The sequence below is a fragment of the Triturus cristatus genome, chromosome 6 (assembly GCF_964204655.1).
Source record: "Triturus cristatus chromosome 6, aTriCri1.1, whole genome shotgun sequence".
Classification (NCBI taxonomy): Eukaryota; Metazoa; Chordata; class Amphibia; order Caudata; family Salamandridae; genus Triturus; species Triturus cristatus.
This window is the reverse complement of record NC_140589.1, coordinates 1069742769-1069763911: the sequence shown is the minus strand read 5'-3', so window position 1 is coordinate 1069763911 and position 21143 is coordinate 1069742769. Positions and strand designations below refer to the sequence as shown.

Genomic DNA, 21143 nt, shown 5'->3' with positions numbered 1-21143 from the left:
ATTTTTGGAATCACTCTTGATTGTGTAGATATTGATGTTTGTCTACTTTGTGCCGATATGTGCACATCTAACTCTTCCATAACTCTCCCCGTTTTATTGGATGGGGGATGCTGGGCTATTTCGCTCCCAGGCATTACTCCACTCTTTCATTAGGAGTCCTTACAGAGTTGGCGATCAGACCGCCTTGCTTGCTATGAACTAGATTTTGTTGTTTTTTTCTTAGTTCCGATCTTGGTGAAGAGGGTCTATTTGTTACTTCTTGATGAGGAACTTCTCTTCCTTCCCTCTTGTCAGTCTCCTTAATAGTCTCTGTATCTTCGTCGTCGGTTTGGGTGTTATTTGGGCCATCTTGGTTGGACAGCGGCGATGACCCAAAGAGGTGGCTGAATCCCGCTCTATCCAGCTTTATTTTTTGGTTCCTGCCTTTGCGTTTGTTTGCCCTCCTTTGCTTTGCATTTAGATGATTGTCAACCTTCTCAATTTGTACATCTACAGGCAGTCCATTATCCGCAGTTCTTGTCTCTTTGGCCTCTCCTTTCTGATTCTTGTGGATCTGTTTCTCCGATACCACAGTGTGGAAATTTTCAGTAATTACAAGAGATGCCATAGTATTTATTTTGTCTTTTTTATTGATGGTGCGGCATTCTTGGGGATGCTTGTCTATTTGTCCGTTGTGCCAGTGACTTTCTTTTCCTTGCGATAATGGTTTTATTAATGTACATAGATCGCTCAGCATCGATGGAAGTGTGGCCAGTTTGTCAATTATTGGGCCGCATCCGCAGCCCTGATACTTGCTTTGAGCTTGATCCTGTTTATTTTGTAATAATGCATTTAATGTACCCAGTTTCCCATCAATCGCAACCACAAAGACCGCCAGTGTGTCTAAGAGGGTCAGTTGGGTATCCATCTTATCTGACTGGTCCTGGGTAGCATTTTTTTGTGTTTCCTCCTTACTGTCTGTTTTTATTATTTCATCACACATTTCCATTGTTTTTCCTCCCTCATATGGGTCCTGTTTGTATTCACACATTTTGTCGTTTGATTTAGAATTGAACCCGCTCCCGCTTTTCTCTTCGGTATAAGCAGCCAAGAGACCTTCCCAGTCCTCCGTACCAAGGTCTGAGACGGTTTCTATTTCTTCTACTTTCCCAGCTAAGTTAAGTCCGTCCATTCGAAGGTCTAAAACCAATTCTGCTCCTTCTAATTTCTTAGCTATATTTGGATCCAAGGTTGGACCCAGAGTTCGATCTTCGGTTCCTCCTTCTCCGATGGGTGACTCTAGCTGGGAGTTTAATATTACGTCAGTTAGAATTGGGGTTATTGTTTTTTCCTGTGTTTCCCCCTTCCATTCACGATTGGGGTTGGTATACCTCAGCAAGGGTTTTTCATGCGGGCTTTTTTGGCTGTGAATTTTCGGTGTCATATCTATTGCACAGTTGCCAAATCGGTTTCTTATTTTTTCCTGGTTCGTTAACACTAGTCCAGTCCAAGCTGGTTACGAGGTTGTCCTGGTTTCTTTTTTGAGCGTCGTCAACCCTTTTGTTTGCTTCACATTGTCTGTGAATTTGGATGACCTCGTCTTCTCCTTTTTGTATATTATTTGTGGTTTCAAAGGTCATCCATATTTTGTTGGATTGCGGGGTTGAAGTTACTTGTAAAGAGCTGTTAACTGTTCTGCTGTTGTCTCTATTGTCACTTTTTTGGTCTGAACTTTCACCTTTGTGAGTTGAAGTTCACTCTTTTGTGGTTAATGATGGTTGTTTTGATTGAAAAGGTTGAAGAGGTGATTGGAGTCCTGATACTTTTTTCGTATTTGATAGTAGGGCGTCCCCCACATTTTTTATGAAGCTAAATTCGGTTGATGTGAGTATTGCCTTATTTTATAGTTTTATTGCTAGTTTCCAATTTTAATGATTGCCCGCTCTTGTCTAATGCAGAGGAAATTCTGTCTGCTGGTTTTTCTATTTCAATGAGAGTACTATTTTTCAAGCTTAGTTGGTCATTTTCTTGTGGTATTTCATCCCTTACATCCTCCGTCATATTCGTTTTTCTTTTGTGTTTTTTTTACTCTTGTTTGGCTGTTACATTGCCACGAGTGTGACTTGACCTCATAGCGCCCCCCCCCCTTTTTTTAAAATTATAATTCCTGTCTTTTATAGTTCCTGTCTTTCCGTTCTTCTCCACACAGGCAAAAAGTTAAGGCTTGATGGTTTATGACACGATCTAAGACTGCTCCCACGATCGTGCCGGCCCCTCAGCCTTCTGTACGCTTCTCTAGCGCTCCTGAAGTTGTTTTTGGTATTAAATTTCCAATTAGTTTGAAGGTTTGACCATTTTTGCAGTTTTTTAATTCACACTTTCCTGTAATTTATTAACACCTCCCGTGATTTGTCAGTAATAAAACTCTTTTTCCCGCTCGGCAGTTGCTCAATAGCTCAATGCTTTACAAATATTGCTCAATTATAGCTCCTTCCCCCCTGTACCCTGAGCTTTACAGGGGCGACCATTCCTGGGCACTGTAAGTGCAGTGCTGCCATTTAAGAGTATATGGTGCTGAGAGCTCGTCAAACAAGAACTCCACAGCACCATAATGGCAACACTGAAGACTGAGAAGTTTGGTATCAAACTTCTCAGCACATTAAACCCGCACTAATGCCAGTGTGAGATTTAATGTACAAAGCACTACAGAGGGCATCTTAGAGATGCCCTCTGAAATCTAACCTACAATCCACGTCTGGTCTGGGAGGCTGCCCAGACATGTTGCTGGACCCCTGGGTGGAGAGCCCCCCGTTCTCCTGGGCGAGGTGTTAGGTCTCCTCCCCCAGGATGGGCAGGGGGAAGCTTCAAAGGCATGCCGCCTCTGTGAGCTTCTCCAGGCTACTTGCTGTACCCAGCAAACTGGCCCCCACCGGTTCTGACCCCCACTGTGGCAGGAAGACTGGCCGGAAACCCCAAATAAGGACAGGGGATGTGCCAGCCTGCCAACCCCATCCCTCAGGTGGGGGAGGCGAGGTGAAGCACATCTCCGGGCTCTCGCCATCTTGAAGATGGGAGGCCCTGCCCAATCAGGACTAGGCTACTGCCCCCCCTCCCTAGGAGAGTGGCAGGATAGGGGGTGTACCCACCCCAGGGCAGGGACCCATTGGTCCCTGCCCTTTACCTACCTGTATCGCCCCTAAATCTAGTATTTAGAGGCACCCTGAACATTCCTTCTCCAGATTCCGAAAAAGCAAAGAAGAGCAAAAGAAAGAAGACCTGACGTGCAGCTGCTAAGAAGAGGAAGACACCAACTGCTTTGGCCCCAGCCCTACCGGCCTGTCGACCCTCGAACCTGCTACTTCCCGGCACCTCTTGTGGCCAGCAACCTCACAAACCCCAGAGGACCTGGCTACCTTGTGACTATGAGCATCTGGGACTCCCATGAGCAGTGGCTCTGCTCAAAGCAAGATCTAACCCCTGGCATCAGCCCGGAACTGCGAACCCTGCACACTCTGCACCCCCCAAGCCTGGCCTGTGCCGGAGTGAACAAAGACCCGAGGATATCCCCCTGGCGAGTGTAACCCCGAATCCGGCACCCAAGGACTCACCTCAACGCTCCTGACGACGCCTGCAGCCTCAGAACCAGGTACCCCACCAACCGTGATCAACAGAGGGTAAGATTTCCTGACATCAAAAGGCACCCCTGCACCCAGCGCCCTGCGGCCCCCTGTGCCCAACTCCTGGGCACCTACCTATCCTCCAACTACCCAACTTACCTCTCGAAGTGGTGGAGGCACCTGAAGAATCTTCGACCCTGAGCTTGCAGCCTTTGTTCATCCTAGAGCTTTCCCACTGAAATCCATTGAGCGCCCGAAGGATCAAAAGCACCCTGCACCCAGCCGCCCAAGTGGCCCTGGCAGTGTAATCTCTACTCCTACCTACTTCCCCATGTGCCCTGAGCAAGTGACCAGGAGCCCAGCTCCCACAGCCGCGTGGCCTGCTAGTCAGCAGCCACCAACCAAGACCCCTCTGCCTCCTATAGGATAACATTGGGTCTAACTCACTCTGTACCCGGCTGCCCCTGTGCCGCTGAGGGTGTAACAACTGTACTAACCTGACCCTGGGAGACCCCCGAGTTTGTGCCCAGAACCTTAACTCTGCCAGTCGAGTACTTACCCAAAAGCTGATAACCCAATTTTCCTCCACAGGGTAACATTGACTGGTTTCTTCAGAAATCTCTTCTAAGTGTGAAGTTTCTAAAACTTAAAATATTAACCTAAAATCAATAGAGTAAAGAAAACGAAAATACTCACCTGCTATTAGGAGAGATCCCAGTACTGGATCTTGGTGCCCAGCACTGACCCTGAAAAGTCCTCACAACCGTACTTACCATTAACCTAATTTTCTTCCGTAGGAAATCATTGACTGTTTTTCTGTGAAATGTCTTCTAAGTGTCGATTTTTGCAAACTACAAATATTCTTTAAAAATCGTACCAATGGAGGAGGAGCCTAGCGCGCAACCAAGATGGCCGCGTAGGTGCGAGGCTCCCGAGGACCTCCGTGACCTCCTACACATATCCTGAAAATATCCTGTCCTAGACGAGGGGACTGTGTTGGTGAGCCCAAGCTGAGGTGGCACCCGTTTTCCGCTTCCAAATTGGACCTCGGACACCGGCGGGAACACCGATCGAGGTTTGCGGCCTTCTCCACGCCGGACCCCGGATTGGATCTGTGGGGCTATCCGGAGACAAAGTGAACAACAGCGGCGGGCAGGGCTCGGCGACTCGTGTACCCCGCACTTTCACTTTCGCTTTTGCACCCTCCTTGCTGTCTTGGCGAGGTTGGGTCGCGGGGCACTGTGAGGTGGTGTGGCCTCGTTGGGGTACCCTGCCGGCCCGCCGGCTGTGATCCACCCCGCGGATCTGTGGTGGCCCCCCCCCCGGAGCCCGTGACCCGGCTTGCCTGCCCTTTACGACGTGATTGGCACGATCGGGGGACTGGAACCATGTCCACAAAGCAAGATGGTGACCGGGCAAAGGTGAAATCGACCCGACGCGGCGCAGCCCCTCAGTCTAACAGCATGGACCGCTACACCCTCCAGAAGGGATCTCCCGAGGTGCCGCGTAGGTCCCCTGAGGGCCCGACTGATGCTCCTGCTCTGCCCGCGGATCTGACCCTGCGGGATGTCATGGGTGCTATCGCCGAGATGAAGGCCTCGGTGAGCCAGCGTTTTGATACACTGGCGCAGAAGATTGACTCGGTCCTCGTGGATGTTGGCTTGGTGAGGGCCGATCTATCCAAGACCAATGCTCGAGTCGATTCTTTGGCCCACACCACATCGGGCCTCACGACGGATGTGGCGACCCTCCAAAAGGAGGTGCGCCGGCTTGGCCAAGCGAGTGCGCTGATGGATCGCCGCTTGGAGGATTCCGAGGGTCGGGCCCGGAGGAACAATGTCCGCATTATCGGGGTGCCTGAGGGACGTGAGGAGGCGGCGGCGGACCTATTCGTTGAGGACTTGATTCTCACCCATCTCCAGCCCCGGGGGCTGAGTAAATTCTTCGCGGTGGAACGGGCCCACAGGGTTCCTGGGGGAAGGCCTAAGACCGGAGCCCCTCCGAGGCCTCTCATTGCCCGGATTTTCAACTTTCGGGACAGAGATGCTATTCTGCAATCCTCCAGACTACAGGGACCGGTCAGACTCGACAATATGGACATAAATTTTTATCCTGATTTCACCCCAGCAGTCCAAAAGCAGAGACTGAGCTTTCTCGGAGTCAAACGTCGTCTACGGGACCTAAACCTCAAGTATGCGATGCTTTTCCCAGCTAAGTTGCGGGTGGAGGTGGACGGCCGCACGCACTTTTTTGATCGTCCCGAAGCGGCCGGGGACTGGCTGGATACTTTGTCTGGGGATCGGGATCGGGGGGGTGGGGGGGGGGAGCGGTTGGGGGAGAGGGCTCGCCGGATCAGGACTGAGGGACTAATATTAGGCCTCGCTCTGGACAAAATTGATGTCACTTTTGACTGTTCGTCTGTTCGAGTAAGTTCCCCTCCTGTGGAGGTCGTGTGGGGTCTCTTGGGGGTTCTCCCTCCTCCTCTGGGGGCTTAGTTAGTTTAACCATCTATGGGGCGACAGGCACACTGCACTTTGGGGGGGCTGTTCGGGCTCATGCAGGGGTGCAGGGAGGGGGGAGTTCTGTTGGGGTGGGTGGGTTGGGGTGGGGTGTTGTTCGTTTTTACCACAAGGCAAACCCTTTTTTGTATTGGTCTTAAGGTGCTCTCCGGGGGACGAATGATGGCTTCTGTGTGTGATGGGGGGTAGGGATCTGACTTTGTTGTCTTGGAACGTTAATGGACTGGGGGATAGGATCAAACGAGGTGTGGTCCTGCAGTATTTGAAACGAATCTCGCCCGATGTAGTCTTTCTGCAGGAGACACACCTTATTGGTAATTCTTTTTGTGCCATGAATCGGCGTGGCTACCGTTTGGTGGCCCACTCGGGCTTCACGTCGGGCTCACGGGGTGTGGGCATCATGGTGAAGAACTCGCTCCCGTTGGAAATTGATGAGGTGCTCCATGATGATAGGGGACGCTACACTGTCTTGGTGGGGAGAATGGAGGGCAAAGTAGTTGTCTTTGTATCAGTATACGTCCCACCGGGGCTACAGTCTACCACTTTTGCAGACCTGGGGCGCTCTCCTCCTTGGCCTTCCGGGGGGGCTTCTGGTGGTTGGGGGGGACTTCAATGCGGTGGTTTCTGGGACTGTGGATCGTCACCCCCCTAGGGACCTCCCCCGGGCACAGGCGTGGCTGTCCGGCCTCTTGGATACACTGGGATTGGTGGACTGCTGGCGCTTAAAACATCCCACGCAGCTGCAGTACACTTTCCACTCGGGGGCCCATGGTAGCCTCTCACGGCTTGATTATGTCCTTGTCCCGGCGGCCTATGTTGGGAGGGTGGGAGAGGTGTGCCATTTGGCGCGGGGTATCTCAGATCACTCCCCGCTCCTGTTACACTTTGATGTCTTCCCGAGGGGTGAGGGCAGGGTAGTTCCAATCAATGCCTGGTACCTGCGCGACCCCACCATTCGCGCTGACTTGATTAAATCCTTACAGCGATACTTTGATGAGAATGTGGGGTCCGTCCCTTCGGCTATCTCCCTGTGGGAGGCCTTCAAGACAGTTCTCAGAGGGGAGGCCCTATCCCTTATTTCCCATGCCCGGAGGCGCGAGCGGGAGGAGGTGACCCGGGTGGAGGCCGAAATTGCCGAATTGGAGGGTGATCTAGAGGGTGGGGTGACAGATGCTGCGCTACATGTCCTACAACTTAAGCAGGCGGCCTACAGGGCCCTCGTCACGGAGGCGGCCAGGGGCCTCAGTAGGGAGCAACAGGGGCGACTGTATGATGTGGGTGATAAGGCTGGTAAACTGCTCGCGTGGTTGGATAAAAAGGAGAGAGCGAATCGTGTGGTCCCGCTGATTGAGAGGCTGGATGGTGTGAGTGTAACCGAGCCAGAAGAAATTGTCTCCTGTTTCGCGGATTATTTCCGTGAAGTGTATTCCCCGGTTTCTCCCTGCTCGGAGGAGGATTCCCATGCCCTGCTTAGGGATATTGCGCTGCCTTCCCTTTCGGAGGAGGACAGGGTGTCGTTGGACGCCGCTCCCACCGCCGACGAAATTGCCCTCGCCATACGCTCGGTCGCCTCTGGCAAGGCCATGGGCCCGAATGGTATCCCTATCGAGTTGTATAAGTTGCGACCGGATGCATTGGCACCCCACCTCCGCGCGATGTTCCTGGCGGCCCACTCGCTGGGCTCCCTCCCGCTGGACCAGCGTCTGGCTACAATCGTGGTGATCCACAAGGAAGGGAGACCTCGGGACCGGGTTACAACCTATCGGCCTATCTCGCTCTTGAATGCGGAGCCCAAAATTCTCGCCAAGGTGCTGGCCAACCGGCTGGTCGGCGTGGTGGGCGATCTGGTCCATCAAGACCAGTCCGGCTTTATTCCCCATCGCAACACGGCCCTTAATCTGCGGCGCTTGCACGGGGTGCTCGCACGTGTTCCATTCGTGCGGGAGCCGGCCATACTGGCGTCCTTAGACGCCACCATGATGTTTGACACGCTTGAGTGGCCATACATTTGGGCGATGCTGGCGAAGTTTGGATTTGGCCCGGGTTTCATCAGTTGGGTCAAATTGTTGTATTCAGGCCCATTGGCGCAGGTGGTGGTAAATGGAAGAGTATCGGCCCCATTCGAGCTGGGCCGGGGCACGCGGCAGGGCTGCCCCTTGTCGCCGCTCCTGTTTGCGCTGGCCTTGGAGCCCCTGGCGGAGTGGCTGCGGTGGCATCCTTCCATCCGTGGTCTCCGTTGGACCCCCGAGTACGAGGACCGCGTGTCCCTATACGCTGACGACATCCTTTTGTACCTAGCCTCCCCACGTAAATCACTAATAGTCCTGGTTGATGTTTTACGTTCATTCGGCCGCAACTCAGGCCTTGTCATCAACTGGGCTAAATCATGTGTGTATGTGCTCTCCGGGGAGGATCCCGTCCTCCCGCGGGGCTGTCCGATCCAGATTGCCTCTCAGGGGTTTAGGTACCTGGGTGTCTACATTACTCTGGACCCGGAGGCCCGCTACGAGCGGAACTTGCTTCCCCCCCCTCCAGCGCTTGAAGGAGGACGTCGCGCGCTGGCGGCGCCTGCCGCTTTCGCCGCTCGGCCGGGCGGCGCTGTTTAAGATGATGTCGTTGCCACGCTTCCTGTACGCTCTCCAGAACACTATGGACTTAGTCCCGGCGCGCTACTTCCGTGAGGTGGAGAGTCTACAGCGCCGCCTGTTCTGGGACGGGAGGCCGCGTATTGCCCTGGCGAAGTTGACGCTCCCATGGTACGACGGGGGGATTGCCCTCCCGGATATTAAACGGTATTACTGGGCCTCCCAGCTAGCTGCAATTAACCATGGCCTCTACGGGCCCGCCTTAAACCCGGCATTTGAAATGGACAAGATGCTACTGCCCGGTGGCGACTACAATCGAGCGCTCTACTCTGGCGCGCCCGACGCTCGCCTGACGGGACCTACGCGTGTCATGGTGCGAGTATGGCACGCGGCTAATACAGCTATGGGGTGGAAGGACCGTTTGACCCGGGCGTCACCGCTGTACGCGTCTGAGAGGTTGGGCTCCCTGTGGACCTCGAAGGGCTTCGAGAAGTGGGACACGATAGGCATCAGTAAAGTTGGGGATCTCTGGACGAGGGGGGGATTTAAAACATTCGAGATGCTGCAGACGGAGTTTCAGCTGCAGGACAGTGAATACTTTCGGTACTTGCAGGTCCGTCATGCACTGGGCTCCGTCTTCCCAGACGTTGCCTCCGTCCCGGAGTCTTCCCCCCTGGAGGACAGGGTGCTAGATGGCCATGTCCCAGACAGCACGATCTCACTTATTTACAAAAAACTGATCAATGACCGCTCGGGCTTGCTAACTGGCCTCCGAGAGGCTTGGGTTGCCGATGGGCTGGAGTTGGACGACGAGGACTGGATCTCCGCGGTGGCCTCTCCGAAGGAGGTGGCCATACCGGCTCGCCTTCGCTTCGTCCAGCTTAAGATACTCCACCGGGTCTACATGACGGGGCCAAGGCTTCTGCGTATGGGCTATGCTGAGGATGGGTTGTGTAAGCGTGGGTGTGGTACTTTGGCGACCTTTCTGCATATTTTGTGGGAATGTCCGAAGGTGGAGCGATTTTGGCGTGGTGTGCACGAGGTCCTGCGAGTGGTTACGCGTGTCGCGCTGCTGCCTGAAGCGAGGAGGTGCCTGTTGAATGTGTGGGAACCAACTGACTACTCGGCTCCACAGACGTGGTGGGTGACTCTGGGATATATGGTAGCTAAGCGTGATATTGCTCAACTGTGGGGATCCCAGAAGCCCCCGGCGGTGTCGGCCTGGAAAGAACACATGGACTGGTGCATGTTTCGAGAAAAGGTGGTGTATGTGGCGAGGAGTAAGCCTGGGACATGGGTGAAAGTATGGGGCCCCTGGAACGCCTACCGCGGGGGTATCTGCGCGCCACCATTGCTGCCTGCTGCCTCACCAGCCCCGTCCCCTTAGCTGACTCCTTCCCCCAGCCCCGGGCACAGGGTTCCCCCAGTCCTTGCTCTGTTCCCCTTCCCCTCTTTAGACTCCTGTGGATACTTGGGGTTCCCCATTCGGGGAGCACGTGCTGCTACTTTCGATTGCGGGTTGCCTTGTGGATGTGGTTTTTTCTTGTTGTTTGTATAAAATGAAACCGTATTGTGGGGTCTGACTGATATGGCCCACGACATTGATACCTCCTGATTATGCTCCTCTGCAACACCAAGTGTTTTATGAACGTATGTCATAAGCTCCTGTCATTCCTAGCGGCCGGCCGGAAGGTTGTAGGCCCATACCTGTATATTCTTGAGATTTGTAATAAACGGTTTCAAAAAAAAAAAAAAAAAAAAATCGTACCAACTGTGAAAACGTAATTGCTTACCTGTTTTAGACAGAGGTCTCAGTACTGAGCCTAGGAGCCCAGTACTGGATTACAAAAGTAACGAGAACATATTATACCTGTAACTTGAATTTTCTCCCGTAGGTAAGCATTGACTGTTTTCTACGAAATTTCTTCTGTCAACTTTTAAAATAGCAAAATATTGCCTAAAAATCACAACAGTAACTAAGTCGACTTTACTCACTTGTTTCCAAGAACTGTCCCAGGACTGAATCTAGGATCCAGTCCTGGAGTTAGAAAAGTAATCATGAAAGTAATCTATTGCAAATAACGTAAAACTCCCATTGAGCTCAATGTACTATTGTGTTCGAAATTGTGTTGCCTATTGCAACAACCTGTAACTATTCCCTACAAAAGTCAATTGCATATTGCAAAAGTATATAACTAAAGCATCTTATTCTGAGAAAGTATATTTTAATACCTATTGTTGGTTCTAAACTAAACCAACCATATATTTTGTATATAAACCATTGACCTAGAGTTCAGTTCTTGTGTGTGTGAGACCATTTGCTGACAGTGTGTACAACAAATGATTTACACTGTTGTAGTGAATGAGCCACTTTTGTGGTCCGACACCCTATGATGACCCTCAACCACCACCATTTTGTACTGACTTAAGTGTGTTATGTTACCTTAGCCTTAATGTAGGATGGGTTTGCATATGCCTGCTTTTCTTCTGCCTTTTAGTGCAGTGCAGTGTTGTGGGTGGTGGTGCACACATGTGCTCAATGTTGTATACGGAGGGATTTAGTGTATAATGTTATTTGTGTTAGGTGAATTATGACTTTGACCTATTGGCTTTGACGTGGTCTAATGTCATTCTGCCTTCTGACTTTACCTTGCTTCAAACTTTTCTGTGTGCACAGTGATTCTTATAAGTTGTGTGGATGAGAATTATAGGTGCTCCTTTGACATGGTTTCATGTCATCCTTGCTTTTCTGATTCCATCTTGCTTTGTGCCTTTGTGTGCATGGCTTAACTAACTCCATTGTCATGCTGTGCCTGCACGAAGAAGAGGGCATGTTTTGCTTTCCTCCTGTCTTTACTGACTAGAGAGAACTGGTTCTTATCAGAGGAATGTACATGGTCTGTCTTGTAGTCATAGCAAGGGCCTGATCAACCGTTGCTCTGACCTTGAAACAGGCTGGTACGAGCTCTCATGAGAACTAGGGGGCGGGGCTTGCTAGAAGCTTCGCTGTGTTTGAATGTGTATTAAAAAGGGGAGTCTACACTGGCCTGGTGGAAGTTCATCCGTGGAGCAGACGTGCTGTCACGGAAGAGTAGAGGCTGGTGTCACCTCTGAGCTTTCGCCCGGTTCAAGCAATGGACTGCCCTTGAGCAAAGTGGGGTGAAATGATGGAGCATTAGGTGAGGTGTCTCTGCTACTGTCTCTTGATTCTTTACTGATTCTCTCCTTTCCTTCTTATTTTCTGATTCTTATATCCATCCATATATATTTCTACATATATGTTTGCCTTGATTGTGTTTCAATCATATTATTGATATGTTAGAGTGTGCTATGATAGGTGCATTTGGCTTACTGTGTGATGCTATTTACTAATAAATACATACCAGCTATACCAATTCGTCTTTTCCTTGTAGCAGGAGGTGTGGACTCTTCTTGGCCAAGTATTATGTTGTAGAAGGATGGGTGAATTCCCTTCTAGCAGGTAATTGTGTTATAGGAAGTTGTGCTACTCCTGACAAGTGATGCGCAAATTATTGTTTTCTTGCCTTGCCATTGGGGGGAGTGTTGAAAGTTTGCCCACCTTAGGAAGTGCTGTGTATATGTTATATTCCATAAGTTTGGAACTGATATTCTCTCCCTGGGAAAGTGACGGTACATTCCTTGGTCCAGGGGAGATCTAAATTTGTCATTACAACTGTCCTCTGATACTGCCTTACTGCTCGACCAAGCTACCACTTTAGAGAGTAAGGTTATATCTAACTTTAACCTCAGCCAAATCTCTGGGGACTGTGGACTCTGTACACACTGTACCTATTTGGGAACAGTATATACAGAGGCACTTTCTCACACCTCCATATTAAAGTATGCAGCTAAACCTCAAATCAAACTTAGAACTCAGAGTACAACATAAATCGTCGATGAACTGCAGAAAAACGGAAAATCAAGTTATGTATCGAAAAGACCAACATAGTCAAACAATGGGACAAAGTCCTAGTCAAGAGCCCCATAAGACCACCTTAAATTAATGAGATTCCCTTGTGAAGGAATGATAAATAGCCACATTCTCATATTTGGATATGAGCAGCAATGCCAGAAGGAAAGTAAATCGACAAACAACGCAGTGGATCAGGATCAAACCAACTGCACATATTGAAAGCACCAGAAGCCCATACAAGCAGTGTCAAAGGAGAACCACCTTCCCCTCAAAAACCTACTCTCCACAAAGAGGCATTCAAAATGACTTGACTTGACAGAAGAACCTGGGGATAATGAAGATACAAATTGTTGCTTTCGGTTCTTGGTCTCCATCAAAGGGTCCACATCTTGTGTAGTCATGGGTAGATGAAAACAGCCGATGGTCAGAGCAGGAGTGTTGGCAATGCTTGCAAGGTTGCAGCCGGGTAAAGCTTCACAGCCTTATATGATGACTATGAGACATTCTTGTGGCAGATGTCAACCACCATGATCAGGCATTGTTGAGACCCCCAGTAATGTCATTTAGGCCCAGGGAATTTTGTTCACCAAGGAAGTGAGAACCATCAAGGCCGCATCCAGCACATTTGCCTGAACATCTCCATGGAAGTCAAAGGAACCCAACCAGACATAGACCTGGGCACTGAATACACAATGTCAAGACCAGATCCAAGACGTTGCCTCAAACCCATCCTAAATCACTAGAGCAAACTGATCCCTCATATTTTACAGCAAAAGAGGAATCACCAGTTGTGCCTTCTTCCAGAACGGGTGAGAGTAACATGCCAACTGGCATGTGGCTTTATAGGGGCAGAGCCCGGTACCCTGAGGAAAACATTTTCTCTCCCATCATCTGACCACAGATACGGTCTGTCAGGAAGGAGAATGAAAGCTCATCCCTACCACTCATACATACATGAGCCTGTGGCTCCAGGCACTCTGACAGGTGAGAGCACAAAAATTTTGGCTTGTCTGGGAATGGTCAATGGCACCAAGCCACCTCTCAAAGAACGATCCTATAAAGAAGCTGATCAACTCCAAGCAGCACAACAAATTCTAATCGGTCTCATTAGGAGGCAATAGGGGTTATGACACTGGGAATTTTAGTCAAAATATTAATCTGAATCTCTGGAAAGGGTCAAGTCAATTCCAGGAGCTGTGCTGTCTTGCTCAACACCACCTTAAAAGAGGTGAAGTCCTCCAAAGAAACAACAGAGGAGGCAAATCAAAAATAACTACAGAGGTGGTGAAGTCTTAAGTTCTGGAAACCCAAAAGAGAAACCTCCTCGGAGTCCAAATGGAATCGAACTTTTGAACACAAAAGCCCTAGGCGGAGGTCCGAGCACGACTCATAGGCACTAAAATGAACAGGCGACCCAACATACCCAGACAAATGAGCAGTAGCCGGTGCAGATGACTGTGCTGGTATTGGCGCTCATTTTGAAACAGACGACAAAGCCTTTGACAGCAAACTTTCAGCCACCAAAACAGCATCACAGTTATTGGTGAGGTAAACAGTCACTGGGGAAAAGGCACTAGAGGAGGCATGGTCAACAGACTTGGAGGTACACTGGGGCCCGAAGGCACATCAGAGGTAGCCTGAGGAGGACAATTCCTGGAGGAAAGCAAACACGGTAGTAGGGTCGGCAACCAGGGTTGGAAAGTCATGAAGAATTTTCAGTGGTGCAGAACACAAGTGGCATACAGCCATGCTAAGGCTCATGTGCATCAAGGCAGGGCACCATTCTGAAGATATTTAGGTAAAAGTCATGGAATGGATCTGCCCAACATACAAGCCATCTTATCATTGGGACCAAAATTCGGATGAACTAGAGTCCCCAGAAGGTAAGTTCTGAAGTTAGAATAAGAAGGTATATGGTAGATAGGCTGCATCATCATCTCTCTCCTCAGAACAGGTTATGAAGAGGGGGCTGAAACTTGTTTTGACCACCAGATACAAGGTCCAGCTTAGTATTCAACAGATGCTGAAGGTAAGCAGTTGCAGCTGGCCACGAGCCGGACAGCACCTACAAAGTTCAAACCTAATGGAAAAGATGTTGTGTACAATCGAAGAAGAGCCACTGGAACAGTAGCATCTATGGAAATCTGGCCTCTTCTTTGGTGTTCCTGTTCCAGAAGCAATTCAAAACTATTTATAAGAGAAATTCAGCAACAGAGGGCAACTTCAGAGCCATGCCAAAGGACATAGAAAAAGCAGCACTAATGTAAAAGCTCTAATATGGTGCCACATTTAGCTCTGGGATATCACATCCAGGGAGGTACCAGCAAGGAGTTGGAGCTGTGGTGCCACCTACTGGTGCCAGAGAGCTTTTTCAACTTTTTTGCATCCAGTCTGATGCCTGGGGAAGGTTCATGAGGTGAGGAATCTTCAGGCAAAAGCATTCATCATTGAAGAATGCTAGCTACCAAGGCGGCCATCTACAAAGGACATCCTTCTGAAACTGCACATAACTCAATGGCAGAAAAATCTAGAAAGATTTTGTGTAATGTCTATGTGAGTGGGCACCTGTATTTGGTAGTATATTTGTCCCTGGACCTAAGGTACACCGAAGATAGCAGAGTAATACAAAGAATGCACATCACCACTTAAGGAGGGGGTGTGGTAATTGTTTAGGGGATAGGATCGGAAGTTGAAACAAATATTTTGCTGTCCGCTTTTCTACAACGGAAAGATATCCATGAAAGTCAGAGAATATTTCATCAAGTCACTTTTCAGATGTCTAGGCCGGTCTAGATAGGGCTCAACACAACCAGGATATCCAGTTTAAAGTAAAGAGTCAAAAGAACAGCAACATGTTTGTGGAAACTAAGCAAGATGCTCAAAGAGCATTGCAATCTTGTAAGTTGCCCGTCACAAGACCCATGTTGCCTAGCTTTTATTAATCTTTCTTATTAATATTTACTATTCGAATCCTGGTCAGCAAACTTTCTCTTTAAAGAGACAACAACTGACAAATTCTGCATTCAAGCCTATAGGCAACTGCTTTCAACATAATAAACAATCACTGACTGGAGAATGTAGGAAGGAATTTCTGAATTACTACACTAAAACAGTGAAGAATGTGAAGAGACTAACTCATTCTCATGGACAACATATAAAGCTCAGATCTCGCTTTCTAATGGGGTTTACCAGGTTGCTGCTTTGAGGAAAAGCTCAACATTATTTTATTAATCTTCTCTTTTGAGGACTAATTTATTGTTTTCTGAATAGCTCTTGCACACTAATGAATACATTTCTTGTATATTTTGTTCTTAATGGTCCTTTTCAAAGAGCACCCCTAAAGCCAAGTTGAGGTGTGTGCTATACATTTCTTAAATATATAATAAATTATATTAATTTAGTTCAACAATGACATTTGACTTACCTGGCTTACTGTGCCGATCATGCTCCTTAACGAGAGAGGATTTACTTGGCGCACATCCTGCCCATCAACGCTGATAGTACCTTGATCACAAAAAAAAAGCAGTTAGCTGAAATATATTGGACAAGCCTATTTGATTGAATGCTGGATATTTCTCACAATTTCAAAGGCTCTGTTGCTTCAAAAGATCAAAGGTTGAGGCAGTTAAACATTGATTTGTGCAATGTCTTGGTAAAACAAGAAGGAATAGCAGCCAAGAATGAATAAACCAAGGCATTTCACAATGAATTTTGTTTCCTTACAACAACTACCACTATAGATCCTACCATGTTAGGATTCAATAACCACTTACAACATTAACTACACCATATTAAGAAACCCCTTTATTCTTTTCTCTTTGATCAGTCTCATGGTTGGACTTACTATTAGCTGGTAGTTAAATACATTTTCAGGAGAGCTGCATTGTACAAAATGCTGACTGTGCCCAGGCTACTGTATGTTCTCCAAAATGTCACATATGGGTTAAATGGCCAATTACTTAGGTTTTCTGGAGTAGTGTGAATAAAGCTATGAGAGGTGACCGCGATTTTGGCTGTAAGGAAGGGTAGAATCATGGTACTGTGGATGTGGGGTAAAGACAACTCTCCTGTCCCAACCAAAATAGAAGTCAAGAGGTACTGACATTTAATAAATTGTGTCAAAGCATGGACTGTTGAATAGAGGCAGAGAGGGTTACCTACAAAGCCACAGGATGCCACAGAAATCTAAGAATATATGCGGCCTATGGAGTCAACACTTTGATCTGGCAAAAAAGATGGAAGGCGCATGTACCATAATATGTGATGTACCGCAATATGCATCTGGGATTTCTTCAGGAGCATATAACTACTTGTGTTCTACATGGGAGATTATTCAATATAGTCAATCGCTCGTGAACCTGGGCTCAAGCACCAAAGCATCACACTTGCTTTTAAACTGTTAACCAGGCCATCATGGAACAGACAAGGTTCTGCCATTTCATTTCCTTGAACTTACATAGCTCCTAAAGTACAGGAAAATCAAGAAATTACAAATGAGTGCAACATCAAAGATTAAACGAGCATTTGCAATGCAATAGGACTCGCATTTACGCAAGACCTATTGCATTGGAAACAGGAGTGTGGGCGTGCGAGAATACACGAACCGGTGGGGGTGAGGGGGGCCGAGAAGTCAGGGACTGCAGGGGGGGGGGGGGGAGGGTTTACAGGAAGAAAATAGAATTCGAAGTAAAGAGGCCAGTAGCCATGGAAGAATACAAGTGACAACATGGCCGTCATGAGGCGGAACTAAAAAGCCTAAAACCAGTCGGAAGGCAGCATTTAGGACCTAAGCCAATGAAAAAGATGGGCGGAGCTTCCGCGCCATACTGAATACTGCATGCCTCGCAAAGCGAGCAGCGCATGTGCGCTGCCGCTTTAGGCTCGACCTAAAAAGTACTCAACAGAACGGTTTCTTTAGAACAGGGAAAATTAAATGTGAAGTAGGCGTGGCCATAAAGTGGATGAGAGTTCAAATGCTTAGGAAGCAGAAGAGAAAAAGAACATTAGAGACACTGAACAAAAAGAAATCGAGGGGAAAACAGCAGGATTTGAGAAACAGATTGCACTTTCTGGATGGAGACTAGACAGATAAGAGTAGATCTGTAGGTGCAATAAAGCCATGTATACAATTAAAGGAAACTGAAAGAAAGGGGGAGAGAAGTAAAAAGGGGGAAAGAAGTAAAACAAATGAATCTTCAGAAAGCAGTAAGGTATTGATAAATGTCTTAGGGGAGGTAGAGAAAGACAAGCCTTTTAACTGAAAACGTACTACAGAGGTTGCTGAAAGCAGACTGGAGTTTACACAATTGGAAAAGGAGTGATCATGACGTATATTAGATGAGGATTTCCGTAGATGGAAATTTAGTAAAGACAGAAATCACACAAGTAAGCATCATTAAAGATATGAGATGGGTAAGAAGATGAGAGGCAAAGATCATGCATGAGAGTAAGTGAGGATGGAAGGAATGGGATAACAAATAGTGGGGAATTGGTGTGAGAGAAAATGGAAACTTGAAATTATCACAATTCAGAACAACTCTTTCGCCCTCACATTTTTACAATAGTGCCAGGATACCTGTTGGGTAACAGATGCGCTTTAGAAATTATCTAAATAAATGAATAAAATAATATATTCTTGCTTTAAGGAGCCCACAAAGGAAGGGAATATAATCGAGTATTTCAAAAAACACAAGAGATGTGTGGACATTTTGAATGGTGTCTTCTGTGGCGCCGGCAAAGGCAAGACACCTCACAGCAAAATGGCTAGCTTGAAGCCCCCCCAAAAAGACATTAGTCCAGGCCAAAAGGAAGGTTTAGAAAAAGATACAAAGCATGATACCCCATCGGTCAACAGGCTCTGGGGTAACCAAAGACTTCATTTTGAAATTGTTTAGGGTTTGTGAGCATCTCTGCCCGGTCTGTTAAATCTTTTATTAACGTCGCCTCTTATTATGGCTTTCATAAGTTGCTCATCTGCTGGAACTCATTCAATTATGCCTTTTTTTGCATACTTTATATTTCGGGGCCGTAGAACTTATCCAGTGTATTGCTAAGATTCTTTCAGCCAGCACCTTACCAAGGGAGGCCAACCTCATTTTCAACTTATAGTATTTCTTTATAGGAAATATCCTTAATAAACACTACTTGATGGATTTTGTAGGCAGTGCCCCAGCTATTGCCTGCAAGCTCTACAATACTGTGTCCCAGAATTCCACTACCCAGGTAGAGTCCCAAATATCAAGGAAGTCTGTCCCAGGCACTCCACATCTATTGCATGCAACGTTCTAACCAGATAAATTCTGGCACTTTTTTTTGTTTTTTACATATTTTATTCATTTTCTTCAATTTACATAAATGTACATTTGTACAGCAGGACAATTCATCGGCACATGAGTGGTATAAATTTGCACTTGTATAACATTTAGTCCTTCCTCAGTACTTACAGTTGTGAATTGTGTAGAACATGGCCTGGTCTAACATTGACCGTGCGGACATTAGGTATCTTTCCTGCTAGTACATTAAAATGATTACATTTGTCATGAGAATGAAATAAAAACATAACATTGTAAATTACCCTACCTCCACCCCTGCTGACGGACGCAAAAATAAAAAGGGGTCCTGGATTGTGGAGGCTGGTTACAGCGTACCAGGTTAGCTTTGGAAACACATGAATTGAGAACTGCAATGAAGCGGTTTAGAATTTGCCAGCTATACTTCGATATCTAGATTTGGGGAGATGGTGAACACGAATCATGTCTGTGTCCACCGAGATATGTTCCCAAGGAGAATAAGTGCTGTTCCTGAGTAGGAGTATCTAGGTTTTGGATGTGAGGAGAGCTCGTAAATGAGTGTTGTGCTAACCTCAGGGGCTGAAAATGTCAGCGGATTTAAAAGATTCTAACATGGTATCCCAGCTCCTAGTAATAGTCCTCTTTCTCAATCCTCTACTTTCTTCTCTACAAATAGCTAGATTTTCTGCCAATCCCCATTATTTAACTTCTTCTTTCCAGCTGTGCAACGTAGGGGCCGATGATGATTTCCATCTCCTTGTGACACCTCGTTTTTCAAGTATAAGAGCTAGGTCTGCAAATTTGGCCAGCACTTCGTATCCCTTTAGTCGTCATGAGTATACATGTTTCTGCTGTTTGCCATCCTAGATTTCCCACTACTTCCTCTAGGGCAGTAGTTATCCCTCCCCAGGAGCCCCGCGGTTCGGCACAAGATCATATCATATGAACGAGATCTGCGTCTTGTGCAGTACACCTGGGGCATGATGCCATAACACTGGGGTAAATGGAATGTAATTTGTGTGGTGTTAGATGTGCCCTTTGGGTTATCATATATTGGATAAATTTAAATTGCATGTTTCGGGATACTTATTTTGGATATTCCAATATTGTTTTCCACTCTTTGTATAGTAGAGGTCGAGAGCGATAAAACCAGCGGGTGAGCTGGCTACCCGTACTCATAAGGTACATTAGATGAACTAGTTCATTTGTATTGGGTTCCGATCCTTGGGGCGCCCAGTTTTTCCTAAATTCTGCACATTTTTTAGAACCAATTTATGTTTTAAGCAGATAATGAAATTGTCTTAGCTTGCAGGGTGCATTTGGTAACACTAGTTCAAAGGCTTTCCTCCAGTCTGAATCATTTAAGGAATCTGGGCATTTTTGTACCCATTTCTCCCGCACGAGTTCCTTGACCCCAGCTCTATATTGTACCAATGCTGCATAATGATTATTGATATGTTTTTTATCACCTGCCATGTTAAGGATCTTAGGTGTCATTTCAGTTTTAGGAGGTTCTTCTGGAAACGCAATACCAATCTTTCTGGTTACCTACACTAATCATGCGTATACACATTGACCTGAACCCAAAGCCAAAGGTGTCCTATGTTCCTTTAAATGTGAGGAGCTGTTTATTTAGGAATAAGTCTCCCAATGTCTGACATCCCCCTCCTTGCCATTTTGCCACCGATGTATTCTTGTATACATCTTTGAAAGGCTTGATTGATCAAAGTGGAATCTTGGGAACATATGACTGCCTCTTTAGCATGATTTTGACAACTTCTCCTAAACTTTTCTTGTCTGACTAGAAATGGGACGTTTGTGTTATGTTTCCATCATGAAGACTATGATGGAGCATCAGGTGGATTTGCCTCAGCTAATAAATATTGTAGGAAAGTGAGATCTGCTCTCTGGGTGGACAGGTTTTCTTGCAGGAACCAGCTCGTCTAAAGGTTATCCACGGGGGGCAGACACACATATTGACAGATGAGAAGGAGGCAGAACAGGCTCTCTCCAAACTAACACCTTAGAGAAGGGCGGGGTCAAATATAATAAAAAAAAAAAGACATAATAGGAAATTGGGAAAACTCTGAGTGCCAATTATAATTGATGCCCATTGCTTCGTGATGGTCTAGTGTATATATACTTACATACTTACATACCCTAGCAGGGTAAATGAAAGTAGGAATAGCTTAATTCGAATATTTAAGCTTGCGTTTAAC

The 21143-nt window shown here is 47.3% G+C and overlaps 1 protein-coding gene across 2 annotated transcripts in view; it reads right to left on the bottom strand.

Annotated features, from left to right (window-relative positions):
* ABCB10 (ATP binding cassette subfamily B member 10) overlaps nucleotides 1–21143 on the bottom strand; it is a 945933-nt gene that overhangs the window by 337045 nt on the left and 587745 nt on the right. For both annotated transcript variants that reach the window (XM_085611934.1, XM_085611935.1), the window contains exon 9: nucleotides 16059–16138. In XM_085611934.1, coding sequence (XP_085468060.1) covers nucleotides 16059–16138 — 80 coding nt within the window. The remainder of the gene's footprint in view (nucleotides 1–16058; nucleotides 16139–21143) is intronic.